Source organism: Aulostomus chinensis, chromosome 2 (genome assembly GCF_037954235.1).
Source record: "Aulostomus chinensis isolate RoL2024-O1b breed Wild chromosome 2, RoL_Achi_v1.0, whole genome shotgun sequence".
NCBI lineage: Eukaryota > Metazoa > Chordata > Actinopteri > Syngnathiformes > Aulostomidae > Aulostomus > Aulostomus chinensis.
Genome location: NC_141321.1, coordinates 12,389,858 through 12,413,008, shown reverse-complemented (window position 1 = coordinate 12,413,008; position 23,151 = coordinate 12,389,858). Strand labels below are relative to the sequence as shown.

Below are 23,151 nucleotides of genomic sequence, written 5' to 3'. Positions count from 1 at the left end.
TTTGATAAGGCTCTGATTAAACTGCTTAAACAAGAGGTTCAGGTTCCTCTCCACTCCGTCCAGCAGTCACAGCTCAAGCCTGAGATAAAGTGTAGCATAGCTGTGAAATGAGTTTTCATCAATTAGGCAAGGCAAGGGCAAATTTTATTTGTAGAGCCCGCTTTCACAAACAGTTTGTCTCAAAGGGCTTCACATGGCATCATAACAACATCCTCTGCCCTTAGACCCTCACATCGCCTGAGGAAAAACTCCATAGAAAACCCTTTTAACAGGGAAAAATCAGAGAAACCTCAGGGTGAGCAACAGAGGAGGGATCCCTCAGCCAGGACGGACAGACGTGCAGTAGATGTTGTTACAGACAAGAAAACAGTTTATAACACAAAATGTGGACTTCTGGAAGGCGAGGGGGGGGGAGTGAGCGTGCTTGTTGGGAGAAGATTAGACGATATATCTTTACACACGCTACAGTATGTCAAGGTGAAGTTGGTGAAACTCATAATATTGTTGATTAACTGGGGAAATGATCCTCTAAATCCATCCAACACCTTTAACTGCTTTATACATTATATATGTTTTATTTCAATCAGGTGAGTGGGTTGCAATTCTCTATTCTCTCTTCCATTACAGCCCCCCCCCCCCCCCCCCCATTCTGTTGCCAAACATGCATGCTACTTCAATGATGTTTCGAACAGGGATTTAATTTTTGAGTAAAAAGACACATTCTGATGTGGCCAGTATCACAGTAGACGCTGTGTATCACAGATGCTGTGTCTGAAGTGATCTGCTGATAATTTTGTCCTGTATTGATGTTTTATTTCACCACCAAAAAACATCCACTATTACTCAGAATGTTAATTCGAACCATGGCACAACTCCTGCACCTATTAATCTTGGTTTGAGCTTTTAAAATCATTCAATACCAACACTTACTGGCAAAAACATTTCATATAATTTTCCTTTTTTTGAGCTGATCCATGATCCAATCTGTGACTCAAAAAAACCATGATATGATCAGGAGTATGAGATTTGTGATCTCTTGCACCTCTGTTACTGTGGCGAGGCAGCCACTTTTGATGTTTCATCATAGGAAAGGGAACTGTTCTCACTGGACTCCTGAAAGTCGGACCTTTACTAGACTTCACTCTTTTAGAGTCCTAGAGTGATGACATCTACATGCTGAATTTAAGTTGCAGTCATAGCACCACAAGTGTATAACTCTCTTAATACTTCAATGCATCATGCCGCTTTGTGGTAACAGGAAGTAAGCCCGATGAAACAAACAGCATTTGAATTATCTCAGTGTAACCCTAGATAATCATATAGGCTAAGAGAAACATGATTTCTAGGCAGAACAACATTGCTTAGGACGGCACAGTGGTTCAGTGGTCAGCACTGTCCCCTCACAGCAAGAAGGTTCCAGGTTCCAGTCCCGGCTCCATCACAGGATCTTTCTGTGTGGAGTCTCCATGTTCTCCCTGTTCCTGTGTGGGTTCTCTCTGGTACTCCAGCTTCCTCCCACAGTCCAAAGACATCAAGAGGGGACGAGGCTGATTGATACTCTAAATTGACCGTAGGTGTGACTGTGAGTGTGAATGGTTGTCTGTCTCTATGTGTTGGTCCTGTGATGGACTGGTGACCTGTCCAGGGTGAACCCCGCCTCTCACCCGTTGACGCTGGGATAGGCTCCACCCCCACCCCCGACCCTTAACCGGATAAGCAGTAGAAAATGGATGGATTACTTTTGGGAAGTAAGTTGGGCCTCTTGTAGCTTCAGAAACTGTAGCTCCAACAGAAATGATCCGAAGCACCACGTCTGACTGAAAAGATAACACCCAGAGAAGTTAAGTACTCATAATACCACCATATTAAGGCATTTATTAATGTCACCCAAGATATTATTTAAGTTTTATTAACTTGTATTTCAATAATATTAACAACTGACAATTTAAAAATGTGTAACAGCAGGCAGCTGTTTTTAGGGGAAAAATACGCCACTGTACACTACCTGCTCAGCACTAGATAGAAAAAGTTAGCAACCCGCTGCTGAACACACTGAATTATTTAGCAGGTAAGAACCAATTATTTCCCTTGAGACTTGGTGGAAAGCAAAATAGAGCTAAAAGAAGAGTGAGCATTGGACTAAGATTCATCAGGTGGCTAAACACAACTCCAACTGGAATGCTAATGCTGCTCTGTAGCTTGTTGTATATATGAAAAGTCAACTCTTTGCTAGCTAGCCCTGCAGTACCATAAAATGAGAAAGTCTGCCCCGAAATAAAATCCGTTTTGAATTTAGTAAACAATATATTTGTTTGTTTTTTTAATTAAATTTATTATTTATATATTTGCTATAAACAAGATGTATCCACCTCTTTATTTTCTGATTAGCAGGTATTCTATCTGTGCTAATGGAATTTAGCAGATTTGAATGTGGCTTTTAGTTTACTGGTCTTTTAATCAGACAGCAGTCATGTCATGATCTCCTTCCTTTTAGCCTCTAATGTATTTATCTTTTACCCTTGTCTGCACTCCGCTGATCAATATCTGGCTTTTTTTATTTTCTTAACCTGCTGTTCATAGACAATAAGCTCCCTCTCGTCTGTACAGCTGACCAAAAGGAGCTGCCGTTAATTTCATGCATCAGTTGCTACATATATTCTCCAAAATTCCAGCATTGGAAAGGACGCATCCTCCCCACAAGACACATTATATGCTTAATGAAAATTTAATCAAATCCAATTCCAATTATACATATAATGAATGTGGAGCTCAGGTGTGACGAGCCAAGAAACCCTGGCAACCTTCCCTGTATACATTAACTCTTCAAAAATGGAGGTCACACTGTCAGGCTGGCGCAGGACCAGCCAATTTAATAAGCCCATCAAACACAGTTTGGGCAGCAGTCAGATAAAGTTTTCCTTAGTCCTCACTTTCATCCATTTGTAATTGGCTCTGAGAGGCCAGTGTTTATATTTAGCATCCTCATAAAGGTTTGATGCACGGAGAATTTCCTCCCGCTCATCAGAGAACCGTACAACCATCTAGAGTGATGTCTGTCTTCACGATCCGCTGCTCTTCTTTAACACACTTCCTCTCTTTGATGCATTGTCTTGCTTTTCCCCTTGGGTGAACACACACAGACCCATGTGGAATAAAATGTGCTGTGGATATGGGGAGGAGGTTTACTGGCAGAGCACATTAATGGAACATGGTTTCATTAATGTGAATTGCAGCCTAAGCATCTTTATTGCCTGGAGCTGTATATTTCCTTGGGTGGTAAATGAATCGCATTAGCTTCTTCGTGTTTGCTGCTGGTGTACACAGATGAAGGTATTACTAATCTATAAACCAAACCGAGCGCTTCTCTGACTCGCACTGAAAAAAACAAAAGCTGTCTGTAACATAATGCAACTTAATGAGGAGCGCTTTTAAGTTGCAAGGTCTTCAGTGCTTTGTGGTATTAATGTGTTAAAAACACACATACACACCACCAGAGCAGCTGTAAAGATTCTCCTCTCGTGTCAATGAATCACATTGTAAGATGTCCATCCTCTCAGTTAAAACTGAAATGTTAAATCCAAAATTACCTTTGCACTGTACAGTTGCATGTCATGGTATTAAAATGGTGACAATAGCTCAGATGTTAATGGCATCATCATTGTGTGTGTGTGTGTGTGTGTGTGTGTGTGTGTGTTGCGCTATACCAAATTAAAGAAAAGAAACCAATTTGCAGCTTAGAAGGAAGCTGGAAAGACTGTGTCTGCTAAATTATAACGTATTGTTTTAGGAAATGGGTTTCACGTCTGGTTTACATTCAGGCAGCGTGAGCCCAACCACTGGCTCACCACCAGTCATGCTCTAGCCTGTTGACTATTTCATTTCCCAAATGGCTTCACGGCCTACGTTGGTGTACTGTTGGATTGTGAAATGAGATCATTTGTTACCTGGCCACCATGTTTGAAAGAGTCCCTACTAGTGACATCACTGGTCAGGCACATGACATTCAGTCTATTCACAATGGAAGTCTATAGGGTGTTTAAAAAAAAAATGCATGTGACAGGACTTCAGAAATTGCTGTGTCATTCATGTACGGTCCCATGATTGAATATCAAGCCAAATGTGAAATGACACAAAAGAAGCAGGCCCTCATGTCCAAATGTCTTCCGTCAGTACTGTCTAAGGGGACCCTTGGCACTATAATTAGAGATTTATTTCACCGATAGGTCGCTGCTTGTACGTGAAGGGGGTCTCCTGTTATTAGGAGCCTGTGGACATTCATCATCTTTTAGCACATTGTTTGGGTCCCTAAGTGTGTGGTGCATATAGGAATGGATGTTGGACACCCTCTGTTGTAGTTATTTTTTATTGTTTTAAATTGATTTTTGTTCATTTGTCATGGTAACAGTAATATTTCAGGAGATTGATTCATGATCCTATGAGTCTCATTGATTCCTGTAAAAGCTGCCAAGTGCATGAAGCCCAGTGTTGTTTTTGGCAGGCATTTTAGATTTAGTTTTAGTCTCAGTCTTTTGGACTAAATGCTTCTTAGTTTTAGTCACATTTTAGTCATTTCTATCCTTGATAGTTTTAGTCTAGTTTTAGTCGACGAAAACTCAAAGGCTTTAGTCAAATATCAAAGATACCTATAAATAAAAGATATGTGCATGTACTTAATAGGCCAATACAGGTGTTAGAATGAAGCACACTGAAACTGATCCACCTTCAAAGGTGAGTTTTTCCCCTCTTTTTCTTTCTCTACCTTTTACTTTTATCATTTTGTTGCAGATGCAGACAACACACTGGCACACAACATGAGCATTGTATCACAATAAAATAGGATTAAACAAAAAATAAAAGCACACTTGACTTCCATATAAATGACCACATGTCCTACATATTGGCTTCAGCTGCTGTTATTGGTTAAAGCATCCACGTGTGTTGCTTACGACAGGGAACAGCAGCAGGTCTGAGGACGACCGTGTTTGCCAGTCCCACAAACATGGGTCAAAGCATTTCACTTGCCACCCATCCACAAATGGACAGGGGATTTATTCATAACGTGCTAAATTAATAGAAGGGCTGGTTTAAAGGAGCCAACATTAGCGGGGCCCCTGGCAGCCCCATTCATTCTAGCTTTAGCATGTAGCACTAGGAAGCGCTCTCTGCACCACGGGGGAGGTGGAACCATCACCACAAAACTTTAGGCTTAATATAAAAAAGGGCTGGCCTAAAATAGACTAAAGCTATGCTTTAATCATCCCTCTTTTTACGACCACCCGACACCGCTGCTGTTGCCGTGGTGTGAGTCTCGTCCGCTGCAGACAGGCCCAGACTGTCTCTGTGTGTGCAGGTGTGTGGCTTTTAGTGTGTGTGTACTGATGATGGGGGCGTGATCATTAGGACCAACAGCTACAGCTGGCTCCATTCTGATGTTTGAGCTCTTGATTGACATTGCACGCATGTTATACTTGGCGGAAAAAAACGCATGTTTTGAAACTTTGATCGTCCACCCACTCACAATTTAGTCCCGTCTCGTTCTCGTCAGACGAAAATGTATACAATTTTGTCACATCTTAGTCTTTACAGGGCGATGGTGACGTTCGTCTTAGTCTCATTTTCGTCATGGAAAAAAGGGGTCTGACGTCGTCATTTTCGTTTTTGTCCAGCGTGACGAAAACAACACTGATGAAGCCAATATAATTGATGTCCAGGTTTTAGACTGGCTCACACTGGCCCAGTATGCGTCACCTGATGGATCCCATATGTTTTGCCGCAATGTAAATCTGCTTTCCCGATACCATTCAAAGAAACTTAATTACAATATTTACAGCTCATAGATTATCTGGGGAGCTTTCGGGTCCTCGGGGTCACACACTGAGGGGCGCAGACGTAATTCAATTGACAGGCTGTTACATGCTGTTACAATATACTGATGATACACTCATATGCTTATGAGTCTGTGTGTCATGGTGAGCAACCCTGGTGGGATGAATGTTACTGCATATTTGTTGGATGTGTCAACAAGCATAATTTGTCAATGTTGAGCTTATATGTCCTTAAATATAACCAGAGATATTTGTTGATGGAGGTTGAAGGTTGGTTAGGTTGACGCAACTTGTTTTTTATTCATTCAAGTGAATGTATTTAATCTTCATGTAATACATAAAATGAATAAGAACTGACATAATGAATAGAGTCAAGTTGAACAATAACTTAGCATCAAAAGATGAAGGGTAATAGCAAGTAATCATTTTAAAGGACAGATGACAATGCAGACTGAACAAAAGTCCCTCTTCAAGAATGGAGTGTCATTGTCATCCTGTCTTAAAACAGTCCATCCATACCTGAACATGCACCGTTTTCCTGCAGGTGCATTGAGGAGAGTCTGTGTCAGATAGAATTCACTGACTGAGTCAAAAGACAAATGTAGCTTGAACTTGAGGTGCATTACTGCAGGAAAATTTGAAATTTACTCCACTAATTTTATGGAAATCTATGTCCTCCGGGGTAAATGCTCTGGCAGGCAGGCAATATCTCTCCCCTGCCACCCAGGACAGAGCTCAGCTGAGTTCTCATCACGCCAAGGTGAGCAGCAAGGCCGATGTAGGAAATGAGCTAGACGACTTTGTGCAAGTGGAAAAAAAGAAGAGAACAGAGACAGAGAGAGAACCCAGGGAAGTCCCTCTGTGCTGGTTTCTGTTTTGATGGGCTTGTTGCTGTTCATTAAATTTTACATTACGGAAGCGTTCTGCCTGATATTATTGAAAGAGACAACAGTAGGGCTTAAGTGATGAAGACATGTTTTAGAGATGCATTATGCAGAGTGCCAGTGAATCAGATGGTATTGGTTAGAGTCAGACAATTGCTAAGTTCTGCAGTCCTTTCACATAAAATGGATCTGGCAACTGAAGGAAACAGAAAATGCATAAATGTAGAATTGTCTTGTCCTGTAGTAACAATGATTTATTTCCAACCACGAATTGCACTGTGAATTATCCTCATCTTTTAACGGTGCATTTTACAGTGAATGTAATACGGTGCTACTATATCATTGACAATAAAAATAGCAACGTTGGTTTGATCTAAAATAAGGGTTTTATTCTTTTACACATCTCAACTAAAGAAAGATCCAAATTTATGCAACTCAAATGATACTTTGATAAAAAACACATCGTGTCAGATATGCTCGAATTCGCTATTTGACAGGTAATGCATTTTTTCAGTTGTTTTTTTCCCTTTGCTGCTGCAATGGCCTTGACTGGAGGGGATGGAAGACACGACCCAAACAAATCGGCTGGATGTGTGAATAAGTAACAAGTTTGCAGGATCAGCTCATCAAAGTTGATCATAGAGACCTAAAACCCAGAAATAAATTTGCAGGGTTGAACATCTCGTTGCCTCATCTCAAAGTCAATGGTTTTCGGTTAAATGCCTGAAATAAAGACTGCTGTTGTCATAGTATTAGCAGTGATGACTGACCTGTTATATGTAAACCGTGTGTGTGTGTCTTTTCAGTAGCTCACACAAGTTGCCTGACAACCTTTTGAGTGGCCTCTCACTAATGAGTCAAAGCCCCGTGGAGTCAAATAACAGGCCTTGGTAGCAGCCTCAGTGAGCTGTGAGTAAAGTGAATGTGGTTGTTTTATATTAATTACAATCGCAGATATGTCTTTTCTTTTTAAGTAATGATTATCTCCAGTGACACACACGCTCAAACATACACTGCACTTGACAAAATGTCATAAATTATTAGTCTGATCCTCCATGCTTCAACACAGATTATATTAAATTTCACACTGTGTCAGAGCCGCTTAAGCTACATCCTGTATTTATATTTGAATAAAGTATCTGAGGCATTGGGCTGTCTGTTTTAACCAGAGCAAATAAGAATAATAAACGATATGTCCAGGAAACTCAAAGTGTGAAACAAGCATACAGTAGAGGAATGAAATAAATTAATGTAAAGCAGAGAAGGCTTGCAGAAAGAGCTCAGTCTTGCCTGCGAAAGCAATTTCTATGAATGTTTTTTGATCCGATGCAAACTCTCTCCCTAACCATAACAGATGACCCTGATTTTCCATTTACGTGGTCGAGGTTTGGTTTGGTTCAGACATAAAATTTACTTAGGTATGGAGAACAAGTGGCCATGTCTTAAACAAAGAAACATTGACAACTAGTCGAACACAGAATACAAAGAAGATGATTCCACAGAAGTTTCTGAAAGTACTTCAGAACTCCTGGAAATTAAAGGAAATTAAGCAGATCCATCTATCATCTGTCTGTTTTACTGTTGGCAGGATTTCTACAAAACGTAACCGTACGATTTAGATGATGTTTGGTGAAAAGATGGGTAATATCACAACAAGCAATAACTCTTGCAGGCTACTGGGGCATAATTGTAGATAATGCTTTATGAAGGGTACAGAGGTAGCCGTTAGCGGCACTGTTCACCGACATGTTGTCTATTTCTGATCATGTTCCTTGAGTCCGCGTGAAATAATTGAATCACCAACATTTCAGATTCTGAAAATCATATTGTTCGTGTTCTTCATCTGTGATCCAGAAGACCCGTCTTTGATTTAATGGTTGATGTCTCACAAAAGTCATATTTTTGATGAAATGTGTTCTTGTTAATATGAGACAGAGAAAGACGGAGAGAGAGAGAAAGAGAGATGCATTCTGCATCGGTGATACTGCACAATACCATCACTGCTTTTATTCTTCACATAATGCTGCTTTTAGTTCAGTCCAGTTTCTATTCTATACTTTATTATATTTGATTGCAGAGAGGATCGCGTACCACACAACATTAGACACAACACACTACAATACAGACAGATGGGCACAAAATAATAATTTAGTTGAGATAAATAGTTACAAATTTTGAATTAGAAATATTAATTAAAAATGTCAATAAATAAGGTAGATGTAAAAGGAGGTAGTGGATGGGGGGCACTAAGTGGACAAGGCTATTTTTTCTTTTTGAATGCATTCAGCACTTGCATAGAAAAGGGGATGAATGAATTTAGTTACCTCTGTTTAAAAACATTTTACTGTAAATTGACTACTAGTACTGTTGCTTTTCTAGCTCTATTTATTGAAGTTCCTATTTTAATGCACACAAACAAAAAAGAAACAATTTTATCTGAATGCATGCAATCTATCTTCCACTTCATAGCATTGCACTGGTTTTATTGTGACCCTTATGAATCATTTATCTGAGAGTTTAATGTATTCTTGGTATTTTTTTACAACATGAATACACTGAAACAGTAAACAGTCAAGCTGACATGCTTAATTCTGCTTTTTTTTCCATCCTGTAGATGGTAATATTGGGGCGTTATAATGAGGTGCTTTTCAGACCTTACCTTTTCCATTTGTTTATGCGACATGGCCGTAATATGAAATAATATAAGCCCAAAGTTATGTCTGTCTTTCCAATAGACAGGGTATTGGTGTTCCTGCAAGCAGCACTAGGGCTTGTCAGTGAGGCTGATTCATGTTCAGGCTATAACAGGACATGATTAGCACACCGCTGTAGTTCTTGGATGTGACCTGGTGATTGTGTGTTCCAGTAAATCTGTGAAATGGGAAAATAAACTCAGTCATCCCACTAATCCTCCATGCTTAGTGTTCTTTGGTGTGTATAAGTACAGGTACCATCCTGAGTGTGATGGCCGCTGGCCATGATCCTGATGATCATTCATTATGCATCATTAGCCCGGCGCTGTGGGGGGTCACCTCGACATGTCCAAGCCTGACACCGCATCACTCCGTAATCATCTCTAATTATACCAAACTTGACAGAGATGTGCTGCATGGACAGACGATGCTGCTGCGAACTCCAGTCCCTGAGTTTACAACCGGATTCCTCTGCTTACTCAGTCAGTACAGTACAGTACAGTCAGTCATCACTGCACTGAAATCTGTTCTAGCAAGATATATTCAAAAACAATATGAGCACTAAAGCAGCTGCAGGATTAAAAAAAAAAAATGCATTCATCTAATATTATAAAGCAGCCAACAATAGAATAAAGTGGCACTAGATCAGATTCCACCTGTCAACACAAGCCAGAACACAAACCTACATGAAAGCATTCAAATAGTTAATAATCATAATTGTTTTCCTACAGTCTGTCTTTGTCCAGTGTTCAGTTGCGGGCCTTGATTTTAGAAGGTGTATGAGTGCAGCTCTGTTAGCTTAGCTAAGCTAGCAGAAGCGGTCATGCTTACTCATGTTGCCTGATGTGCTCCTCTTCCATTGTTTTATTCATTGTGTAATACACTTAATTTGCCTTTTCAACTGCACAGGTTATTGCAGTTAATGTTGAATAGAAGACTGAAATAAGCCAGCTAAGCTATGCAGGTTAGCAGGGCAGTGCTTTTAATTGGCTTTGGTGCCCCTAATTTAGAAATGCAACATTTTCATTTTATTAGGGCCTGAGCCTGAAGGTACTTCAGGCGAAGACCCTATTGTGTTTGCTCGGCAGAGCAACACATTAGCAGCACTAAAAACACACACTAAACAGTGTCCCAGCCCCCCCCCCCCCCCCCCCCCCCAACACCCATGAGGCAGCTCGGCCAGACGGCCCGGAGCCAGTTTTCACATACACCCCCGTTCAAAACCTGATACTGGACTGTTCTTGCTGTCAACGCGCATAACGCGCATCATGTAATTTCACCGCCTGAACATGCATGAAATTTGCTGAAATTTGGCACACTTGTATACAGTCTGACTAAACATTCACTAATCAAAAAAACAAACACCACAAAATTTGTATAGCGCCATCTAGGGAGCCACACAACTAAAAGATCATTTTTTATAATTTGGAGCGCTATAACTCCTCCCACGAATGTCCCACAAACATGGGACCAACACCGTTGGACTCGTCTCATGAAGACAAAACATTCCTACACTCTGACCCCTCACCTATCTACAAATGAATGTCCACAATTTGGACAAAACTGTCAAAATGAGCACTTTTTTTTACTCCCCGAACAAAATCTATCTCCTCCTAGGGCATTAATGCTATCGCTTCCAACCTTTCACACATTACTCTCCCAACTCTGCTGATTAAAAATTGCTAAAGGTTTTTATATGAATTGCTCGGTTTGGATTTTACAAGCCGTCAAAGTGGGGGAGACATGTTTCACGCTTACAATGGAAGTCTATGGGGAGACCGCCTCCTCTCAGGGTACATAGTCTCAAACAAACGCTTCTCACATCTATCTTCAATGACGCGGCCATAGGCCGCACGGGGGCTCAGGCCCTAACAATGCTGCTTGCAGCTTTAATTAGGGCCTGAGCCTGAAGGTACTTCAGGCGAAGACCCTATTACGTTTTTGTGCTTGTTTTTTGTGTCTCTTTTCCAATTTTCAATGAGGAAGTGAGAAGAAGTATCTTCTTACAGAGAGCTCGGGCTTTTTTTGTGGGCGGCCGTTCCAGTTGTAAGTCTCTGCACAAGGCGCTGATGTCGTCACGGTCTCTCTTCTGTGCGGGACATTTATCTCAATCTAAATCTGATATTGGGATTGAGCAAGAGAAGTGGGAGCTGATCAACACTGAATGTTAATGGTAGATATTTCCTGCATCAATTCTGATGTCAACCGATGCTGTCACTGACGCACACCCTTCATCTGTCAGATGAGGGGAAGCAGATTTCGGTTGATGCGCACGGGTGAACAAAAACAGCCGAACCAATCAGCAAAGGGGTCATGCTTGTCTGTTGTACAATTTCTCTGATATCAATCATGTTGTCACAGACACATGACAACATAAAGCTGTACCCAGTGCTGTGCTGTCCCAAAAAAATAGTATGATATTGATCCAAGCCCATGAGAAGAAAGATCCTGTTCTCTTCTTTTTCACCTTTCCATCGTTCTCTGCATCTGCTATAACATTCATGGCACACTTTTACATCTTTGATAGATGCAGCGGTCTGTCAGTCACTTCTGATGAAAAGAAATTAGCGCTAATATGAGGCCGTCAGAGCCACAGCTCCAGCTGCCATGTGACTGCCACATCCACGACCTTGAAAAAACCCTGATAAATCCTTAGCAGTCTGGAGGAGCCGAACAAGGATCTCATGGGGCAAATGAGAATTCAACACCACTGCGAAGGCTCCCTTGAGCTTCAGTATAATACTGCATCCTTTTTACCTCCGAAGTCTGATGTGGATTGTCGTCACACCCAAATTGGGTGAAAGTCGAAAAACACATTGTTGGCGTCTCAGCCCTTCATAATACCAGTTGGTAACATTTTATGCAGTATTGTGAAAATACAAATGTCATACCTTTCCATAGAATATGAACAGCATTGATTTGACTGATTTCATGTGATGGATTAAGACATAAATGCAAAATGTATATTATCAAAACATATCAGAGTTAAGAGTAGGAAGTCCAGCCTCAAGGAGGGAAATTAGCATTATTATAGTATAATTATGAATCTCTATAATGTTACTGCAGACAAGCTTTAATTTGCAGTTGTCAGTGTTGTGCCTGGGCTGCCCTCCCCTCCATCAGTACCCTAAATGTTTCATCGTGTAACTCTTCCTCTATTATGCCACCAATAATGTAGTGTACTTTTCATATCCCTTCACATAAAGTCTTATGCATCCCAGCAGCTCTCTTGACATTCACCTTTTTAGTTCAACATGGGGAGGAAATCCTTGGGAAGACAAAAGCTAAATCATTTCTCCTGCTCGCTCGGGGGCTTCATGAGCAACACTCATTAATTAAGGGAAATGTATTAGTCATGACTCCCACCAAAGCTTTTGCATATTAATTTAGTGTGTGCGTGCATGTGTGGGTGTGTGTGTGGGTGTGTGTGTCAGTGAGATGCCTCAGGCCAAGTCCTGCCTGGCACTTAAAGTCGCAGTTCATGAGTGGATATAAAAAACAGAGTTCAGCCCTGCAGATCTGCTGTAAATCCCGACTGAGCATCATCAAAAGATCACTTTTTAATCTATTGTTTTTAATTGTCCACAGTCATGTCGTATTCTGATTGAAGATCCATTAACTGTTGTTTAATCGGTCTGAAACAAGCTCAGGGGTGAGACTTAAATCAATACACACATTGCTAAAAAAAATCAATTAATCCCATAAGGAGCAGAAATTCATCATTATTATTTATAATCATTATTTATGTTCTTCTTAAAAATGCATGAATGTTAATGTTCCTTGTTTCTCTTCAGTCGCATTACTCGAGCAGGCTTGTGACGGCCTGAGGTCATCTCCAGATCAGCCTCATTAGGATCCATCAGGGCAGGGCTCATTAACCGAACGTGGAACATGTTGGTGTTTTTCGGCTGCCACAAATTTTCTGCGGCAGACTGATGCAGAAAATCAGTTGACAAAAATCCTGTTCACTGCTGATGTCAAAATAAACTCTTCAGTTGTCTTAAAGCCACATGTTCGTCATAATTCACTGCTGTATTTTACTCCTCTGTTATCCAAGAAGCCTCAACTTTTTCATTGAAGGTGGTGTGAGGTTGTGGTAGGTAAAGCTTAGGTTTAAGGAATGAAATGACTCAAGATCGACTTCCTTTTAGTAGCCTTTACTTGAAGGTCCTGTATTTTGCATTCTGGCTCACTGCCGCACTGTTTGGGTTTGACATCACTCCTTCATTCACTGTCTCGCCTACACAACAGCTGACTCAAGGCTGGGCAGTGAAAGTGATTTCACCAGTCATCATTGTGACTGTGTTCACGTCGGTAGCTTCAGATAATAACCTGATTAAGACACTGCCAGATTAAGAACAGCATTTTCTAACAACTTTGACCTGAATAATGACAACAACAATAGTCAAAGGAAACAGTAATCTGATCGTAAGACCTGTGGAGCATTCTGAGCTCACTTGTAGTAGAGGAATGTTGTAGACGGGTTCACCTTGAGAGGCAGCTGGGCTCTTGAGACGATGACTTCTCTCAGTGACACAATGAACCATCTTGTCAGGCCTCATTTTACATGTTTGTGTTTCAACCAATTTCTTTCTTTTGAGTCGATAACGTCGTGATACAATGTTGTGACTGCTCAACAGCCCAACGGCGGCTCCTGACGAGGCTAGCAAAGATATTATGGCTCTAAACAACATTCTCTGCATAGAATTACAGAATCTGTCGGCAAGGGAGAAAATGAAGGGAAGGGAAGCTTCTGTTTTTGGGCTTTGACCAATCACAATGGAGCTGGGCTGGGGTGCGTCCATGTAAACGAGTGGAGTATAACAGAGAGAGAATGCACTGGCTGAAATGCAGAATTGGAAAAAAATGGCAGTAGTAATTGTACTAAGATAGCCATTGTAGTGGTTTTCAATTGTTAATTGAGTGTAAACTGGCGAACTAAGAAACAATCTGCTCATATTTGTCATCTTTCAACTCCATGCAAATGTCTGTAGTTGCTTTACTGTAAACAATGAGCAGCGGACAGAATGACAAGTGTTGGAGCGGCTATCACCTGCCTGCACCAGAACCCTGAAATACTGGCCCTCATTCCCAGAGGCTGAGCAGTCGAACATAGCTGATGGGTTCAAAGATTGGCATAGATGCTACAGTAGCATCAGTTTTATTAGAACTGAAAAGTATTTCTTCTTGACTTTTCCACCAATTGTCTTTATGCTCTACCTCTTTTAGCTGTTACAGACAAACAATGACTGATGGTTCATCCAACCAAAAAAACCTCCATCCATTCATCCATTTTTTTCTTCATACCCTGTTAAGGGTTGCGGGGGGCTGGAGCCTAGTGGCCTTCTGGCAAGAGGCGGGTTCACCCTGGACAGGTCACCAGTCCATCACAGGACCAACACATAACTTTTTCTATCTAGTGCTGTGCAGGTAGTGTTCAGTGGCATATTTTTCCCCTAAAAACAGCTGCCTGCTGTTACACATTTTTAAATTGTCAGTTGTTAATATTATTGAAATACAAATTACTAACACTTAAATGATATCTTGGGTGACATTAATAAATGCCTTAATATGGTGGTATTATGAGTACTTCACTTCTCTGGGTGTTACCGTTTCAGTCAGACGTGGTGCTTCGGATCATTTCTGTTGGAGCTACAGTTTCTGAAGCTACAAGAGGCCCAACTTACTTCCCAAAAGTAATGTAATCCATCCATTTTCTACTGCTTATCCTGTTAAGGGTCGGGGGGAGTGAAGTCTATCGTAGAGGCGGGGTTCACCCTGGACAGGTCGCCAGTCCATCACAGGACCAACACATAGAGACAGACAACCATTCACACTCACAGTCACACCTACAGTCAATTTAGAGTATCAATCAGCCTCGTCCCCTCTTGATGTCTTTGGACTGTGGGAGGAAGCTGGAGTACCAGAGAGAACCCACACAGGAACAGGGAGAACATGCAGACTCACACAGAAAGATCCTGTGATGGAGCTGGGACTGGAACCTGGAACCTTCTTGCTGGGAGGTGACAGTGCTGACCACTGCACCACCGTGCCACCCCAACTAAAAACCTGTCAAGTAATTTTATTTTTGATGTTTTGTAAACTTTTCGAAACCCTTTTTTTTTTTTTTAATTAACCACTCCTTAGATGGTTCCAATAAACAAACCATCTGGCATGTGAGGTAATCACACATTGAAGACCTACTAGAGTTTTCAAGTCTTTTTATGACTGCTTCAGGATGCAGCTCTAGCTGTAACAAGTGTTACAACCTTGGCTCTGAGCTCTGAGTATTTCATAATTATTAAGAAAACACTCAAAACGTAACAGAAATGTACCTGTAAAATGCAGGACTGACCTCAGTAAATTCTCTGCTTCTCTCAGTATGAGTCACCATTCCTACTTTGTGAATAAGGTCTAATTACCTACAATTGAACATACAATTTGGAGGCTTAAATTAAATGAGAGAAACTAAATGTACTGTAGAACAACATGTGTCAAATGCTGATGACCTAGAGAACGATCTGGTCACTCTGGGTGAAGTATGAAATATCTCCAAATTTTTCAGCACAAAAACTCAAAACATAAATGTTCATTTGAATATTCTTCACCAGCCAAGCATCAACACTGGAGTTAAGTCGAGGATATTTCCTGAACACATGCAAATACATGTATGTTGGAAACAGTGGAAGGTGTCTCAGTGGTTGTTGCCTGCAGCACTCATCCCACTTTTTTACTTCCTCTGGCCGCATGTACTCCTCCGCATGTACTCCTCATGTACTGTGTTCCACCAGACTATTAGAGAGTCAGCATTTCATGAATACAACTAAACTGACTGTATTTCCATCATGCTGACCTTGCGTTATGTCGTTAAAGAAGAGCATTCCACTGATTTATGATTATAGAACATATTCAGCTCAAGGATAAGTGGAGAAATATCAACGCGAGGGTCCCGATCTGTTTTTTAAGCTTTAGATAACTGTGTGTACCCCCTCCATTCTGCTGTGTGAGAGCCTTTTGTGTTCCCATATTGATAATGCAATATACTAACAGGGTAGGAAGAATTTATCAGCTCAAGGTGGAAGTAATGTGGCGTAGCTGTGATAAATATGAATGTGAAGCAGATATCTGCTCTGAGAGGATTCTGTTCAATTTCCTCTTCTGTCCTCCGACCAACAGAGGAGGTAAAGCTGGATTTAAGTTGAGTTTTTAGCTCCGCATTGGATTTCACTCACTGATAGAGCCACCGCAGCAACAGGCAGCCTGTCACCCCTGATCTGACCATATTGTGCTTTAGAGTTGTATTTTTTCTACTGTCTATGCAGGGAGGCTCATCAGATTCTTTTCAAATGGTTCCCAAGTGATCAGAAAATTATTTTAGTATTCCCTTTTGCTCAAAAGGTAGAAAGCCTACAACAACCACAATGCACAGGGCCGGTTACCCTCCTAGGTTACCCTAATCTTTATAATGGAACAAGCTGATGAGTGGCAACATGGTGGGAAGTTAAACTCCAGTGTAATGACTCAAAGCTTGTTGGAAATTGGCGCTCTAATTTAATTGCCTTCCACACATTAATTGTGACAGTTTTGTAATTTACTTCGCAAGCAGAAGTGTGAAGGTCCACTTGATCTCGGTGCTGTTATGGTGGTTAGTCGTAGAGACGCGTGTCAAACCATACTGATTCCATATTTAGCCAATTATTATGCTGGGACACTCGTAGTACTACGCAGTATCATGATTGCTATTATTGCTGGTGGTACAATATGATAAACAGTATCTTGAATCTACTCGTGCGGTTTTTAAAGACATTTCTTCGACATTTCTGTAACAGTTGTTTTATCCAGTTGTGTGAATGTGCCGGCTAACACTGGGATTCTGTAATCAGTTGTGCAGCACTAGACACTAGGACGCAACTGAGACAGTGGAAGGAACCATGTCTCACTGGGCTGGTGAGTCCAGTGTTCTCACGTGTTCTTTTATGGACATGATTTAGCGAATGTGTTGATAAAGCTCTTTATGAAGATGTTCTGATACCATTATTTTTTAATTCCTGGTGGCTGTTAATATATATTAACTTGTCAGTCTCTTCCGATATATGTGGGTTACATAAAACCGTTTGCTCTAGTTTGTATATACTGTACATATTAAATTTTTAACACCGATTTTTTTGCTACAGATTTTGCAGTAAATTACAGTGTTGTTCAAACTAAAGAACATCACACTGGTGAACTTGAGTGTACGGTTAGAAAAAAAATGTGCTGAAGTAGAAGCCTGAACTGAGATTGAGAGCCTCTCTGTGTTTCTATGGTCAAATATATCACTATGAGAATGTCCTCTCAAGCAACTGTGCTCTCTGACAACAACTTTTCATCATTTCAGTGACTATAAAACATGACAGCAAACCACAAATGATAAACTATGTTTGGCTGTTTTTGTTGTTGGTTTTGCCAATGAGTCAGCACACATTAGTGGTAGCACTGAAGTTGGTTCAGCTCATATCAAAGTGTTTGTGGATCTCTGACTGATGGAAAGGACGGGGTTTATACTGGAAGATGCACTTTGCTGTTGATTTTAGTTGGTGGCTGTGAGTCGCCGTTAGCATCAAGCTAATTATACACGGTTGCATTCTGGAGAGGTTATGGAGGAGGAAATGTCACGACCCGGCTCAGAGATCATGACATTAAAGGAGGGAGACGCGGATTCGACGTGGAAAAAAAACTAATAATTTATTATTGACAAAAACGCAAAGATCAAAACAAGGCAAACCATAACGTACAATGGAGTGTGGTTATCAGTAGTGTCAGTGGTGAGTGCGAGTGTGTGCATGAGTGTAAAGGGGGTGTATATGTGTGCGGTGTGATGGATGCAGAGAAATAAACAAGACAAAACTCAAGGAACGCAACCATCGCTCCGACATGAGCCAGGAGGAGTGAGCGAGAGCCAGCGCGGCCGGGTTGGCCGTCTGCCTTATAGCTGGGAGAAGCCGGGCCCAGGTGCTCCCAACCAGCTTAATTAGTCAGCTGCTCCGCCCTGTAAAGCTCCAACCTGGAAAGGGAAGGAAGTCACATAAATGATGCCACGCCCCCATGCCCTTGACCATGGGGACGTGACAGAAAGAAAACCTTTGAGCTCAAGACCCCCTGTGTGTGTTTGTTCTTGAAAGGCAAAATATACTTTTTGAGGGAAGTATCACTTTAACATGTTGCGAAACTCTCTGAGCTGAGTAAAACTCGTGGATGACTAAGTGTAGTCATCAGTATCCTTGAACTAATTGATGCTACTGAGTAATTAGCCTTGGCATGTGTCAGCTGCTGCTCTCCACGTTCGCCTCTCTATGGTGGCAGAATCCACTTCATATCCATTCTGAAGTGGAAGTGGTGTGTGGAAACATGGCTGGTGACAGTTGAGAGGCTGTGACCTTTTATTTTCACCCTACAAGCTTGTTTACTATTGTCATTCCGGCCCGGTTTTTAACGTCCTCGGCTCCTCTGACTATGGCGTCTGTCTCTGTCCCTCACTCAGAGCATGACGAGTGCGCCAGCAGCCAAAATTCGTGTGACGATAATGCCATCTGCACCAACACCATCAGAGGACACCTGTGCACCTGCAAACCCGGCTACGTGGGGAATGGGACCATCTGCAGAGGTAGGGTCCTGCCCTGGAATGTCCCCTCTGACACATAAACACACGTACACACTCATAAATACACCGTAGCGATGCTGTGTTCCATAACATCATTGACAGTCTGGCTCACTCTTCCCTCACACCACCTAGCCAGGCTGCAGCTGCCACAGAGATGATGAAAATTGATTCCTGACCAGATTCAGCCTGTTATTCCACATGTGTGCCTCCTCACACAGCTCCCCGCTGACCTGCAGCCTTCAATTAAAAAAAAAAAAAAAAAATCCCAGAAAATGGAAACTTGGCTGGCCAGCCATGAAAGTGAAACGTGCCCTGCAAGTCCTGAAGTGGACACTATAGAGATGGTCATTGGATATGAAATTCCTTTGGATTAAAATGTATGTCGGAGTTTGAACAATTTTATTTTTATAGCACCTTTTAATAAAAAGTGCAACATGGGTTACACTTGGACACTGGAAAAAACAGTTCATTTACTGCTGCTTTTATTGTTATAACATAATTATTATTAATAGTTTAAGATATAGTTACAGTGATAGCATTATTTGGCTTTGTGAGAGTGAAATTAGAAATTATTTTTGTGACTTTTATTTTATTTTCATAGCAACTTGTAAAACAGGGTCTCTTACCTAAAACATAGTAAAGGGTTAACTGTAGACATGGTAATGCATGCCTGATAAAAGACCTACAAACATCAGTGAACAATCATGAAATATCAAGATGACGGGAAGAAGAAGGAATCAAGAAGTAAATTATGAGAGTAACTGCAGATACACATCAGTGGAAAAAGCCTTTTGCGAAAGCAATGTGTGAAATTGTGTGTGAGTGTGTGCAGGTATAGTTTAAGTAGGGTGATGATGTCAAACTGTGATGAGGGCCACGTTTGATTTCACAGGACGATTCTAAGCTTAGATTTGGAGGTGTTTAGAGGTGTTGAAATGTGAACGCTTGGCTCGTCTGTATTGAATTGGAAATTGACGAGTGGGTGTGCGAAGGTAATTTGAGTAGCTTGTCTCATGTGCAAGTGTATGGCTAAAATTCACTCGTAATAAAAAAAAAAACATCGGTGCGTTTTTCGAGCCTTTCCAGCAGCCTGCTGCCGTGCAGTCATTTTGAAGCAACTTCAATTTGCGCTCTCTGTTTCTGATGGGGCAGCGTGGCTCAGAGGTATAGTGGCCGTCCTGCAACCGAAGGTTGCTGGTTTGATCCTCACTTCCCCCAAAATGGGTGGATTGATGTCTTTGCGCATGAACACTGGCTATTGGGCAGAAGTGGGGTCAAGTGTCATCAGAGGTCACTGGTGGGCTGATTCCAGAATGCTGTCTTTAATACACAGTGGGAGCATATTGAAAGATCAAGTGCTTCTCCTTTTCTCTGAGATTTCTGTTTACAACTCCATTATAGAGCAGAATGATAAAATCATAAGAATAAACGATCAACAAACCAGTTACATGAAAAGCACATGGGGAGCTTGCGGGGACATTTTTGTCCGTGTTGTAGTTGTCTGATCTCACTCTCATGTTTAATCTGTGTAAATATCATCAGAGTGTTCTGTTGACTCGACCTCTGACATTCAAGTGTGTGCACCCTCATGTGACCTCCAGCTTCAGAGCGTACGCCTGTGTGTTCACTCATCCATGTTCTCTGTGAACTATATTTAACTGTATTTGCTCTGAGGGCGGCCACGGTGGGAGAGGCTGTGTTGGATCAGGGGAGATGAAGGGGATGGCAGTCTGACAGTCCCTGTAGGACCCTTATGAAGTCTGAGGGGACTCGTTAGAGGCTTGGCAGCTTCTTCAAGGCAAAGGAGTGTCCAAGCTCCAGCTCCCTGAGATGCAGAAACGGAAGCATCACCCAGGGAACTGGACTCTCCTTTCCACCTGACTATTAACAGCTATGTTTGCTGTGGAGCCAGTGAGCTGAAGAGAGAAGCACATTGTAGATCAGCAGCCCTCCAAGCTCAGGCTCAGGCTCAGGCTTAGGCTTAGGCTAACCCAGCAAGGCTCCCCAGGCGCAGCACCTCTAATACCAGATCCCGTACCATTATGGGAACAGTCCTGCTTTTTTTTGTGTGTTGTTCTGAAGTGGTATAAAAAAAGATGAATCTTTGAAGTACCTCCAATAAATTGAAGAACGTGAGCATTTTAATGTTCATATTTCAGTTTTTGCTCTCAAATATTGTGCATGTATATCACTTACAACTGTCCAACTACATATTTATAAGATGAGAGGCTGATAAATATTGATCCCAGGTCCAGACTGACGGATGCTGACTTTCTCAAGGTTACAGGTTGAATGACTGAATTACATCCTCAAGATATCTTAACTAATTTAAAGAACCAAAACAGCCTTTTCTTCCTTTTGGATAGGTTTATCTGCACGAGTTCATCAATTTCAAGATTATCACAACAACATTTCACACAAGGAGTGTCAAGTGTTCATCCAGTTTTTGCTCCTCATTTATCTTTTACATAAATTAAATGATTTGTTAGTCCTGGATTCACCAACAAATCATGCAGAGAAAGGACCCTTACCTTGATAGCACTTGGATGAAATTTCCCTTTTAAAAAGTAATGACAAGCAGTCGTCCTCTGTACAGATTTCATACACGGTCATTTCCACACGTCTTCAAAGAAGCCGTTAAGCACAAACTGACAGAAATACAAACCATTTACAACCCTGAAATAAACCATTAAAGTCGGACTCAAGTTTGACCTATTGGAAATCTCAATTTTGAATGAGGTCTTAAAAATACTTCAACGTTTAAATTCATCATACGATGCTGAGTTTGTTTGGTATTTGTTTATCATGACCATGAATTATTAATTGACTTCAAAGTCCCACTCTATGTTTTGCTCTTCTTTCTCCCACAATTCACTGTTTAGAATGACGGTGTGCAGAGTTCAACACCAGACAGAATTTTTCACATCCTCTCATGACCGTGAGAATCTGCTTTTGAGAGGCGGAGCTTCTTCATTTGTGACATCACAGTATGCACAAATATTACATGGATGTTTGGAACCTCCAGTAATCAAACAGTGAGAATCTTCTTCTGTCCAGCAGACAGGTAAAATGAAATAGATGTAATATGGAATTTTCAATAAGGGATCAGAGTGAGTGGTGTTTTAAGCATTTCAACATGGTAATCGTACATGTTTTTCTACAATGCCAGACACATATCATAGTATTTCTTAAGACTATTGTGTGTATGGAGAGCATCTTTAAGTTGAAATTATCCAATTAAAGCTGATCAAATCCATTCCTAAGACTCGTAGCAAGGCTTGGATGCACACCACTCATGTCAAGTGCTTCATTTGCAAATAAAGTGATCCCACAGGCTCAGGAGAAGCCTTTTCATGTCATTTTCATGACTGTGTGCTTATGCTTGGCTGCTGTCCAGAAATGTGAGGGTCATTAAGCTTAATTACAGATTGATTTTCCCAAACATGATCTCTGTAAACATTCTGCAAAATGCATTGCATCATGGCACAGCCGCTGTGATGGATCCCCAGCTGTGATGGATCCCCAGCTGTGATCAGGTCCTCCAGTTGATCCGATCACGTCTCGCCTCTGTAACATTGAACAGCGGATAATTACGTGCTGTTGTACCTTATCTAGCAGTTGGAATTGTAGTAATAAAATTTCCAGATGTCGTACCAGTCAATCAGTACCAGTGTGATAACACCATTAAACAATGGGCTGATAGCAAAATTCTCATTAAACACAAGTTCAAAAAAATTCAAAGTGTCTTGGACACGGTGTCATTTTCCACCATGATTTCTCATTAATTAAGTCCTTCTCTGCGTCTGCAGTGCTGCTCATCATCGTGAAGTCTAATACTGGTATAATTAAAAAGACAGAAGGGGCAAAAGCATGTCAGTGATTAGTAGTGGAAAATGTGTGTGTGTGTGTGTGTGTGTGTGTGTGTGTCACCTTGTGATCAATTGAGAACGATCGCAAAGTGGTTACACAGAAGGAAAGTGAGAGGAAGCAACCAAGACAGAAATAAAGGGCATTGATGATGATGATGATGATGATGATGGTAGCAGAAAGAAGAAGGTGAAACAAGTGGTCCTGTGTAACTGCAGCCCACCCCTGCTGCTCGTCTCTCA

The 23,151-nt window shown here is 41.3% G+C and overlaps 1 protein-coding gene across 1 annotated transcript in view; it reads left to right on the top strand.

Annotated features, from left to right (window-relative positions):
- LOC147269091 (protein kinase C-binding protein NELL1-like) overlaps positions 1-23,151 on the top strand; it is a 254,959-nt gene that overhangs the window by 176,442 nt on the left and 55,366 nt on the right. The window contains exon 14 of the mRNA XM_086179487.1: positions 18,923-19,045. Coding sequence (XP_086035613.1) covers positions 18,923-19,045 — 123 coding nt within the window. The remainder of the gene's footprint in view (positions 1-18,922; positions 19,046-23,151) is intronic.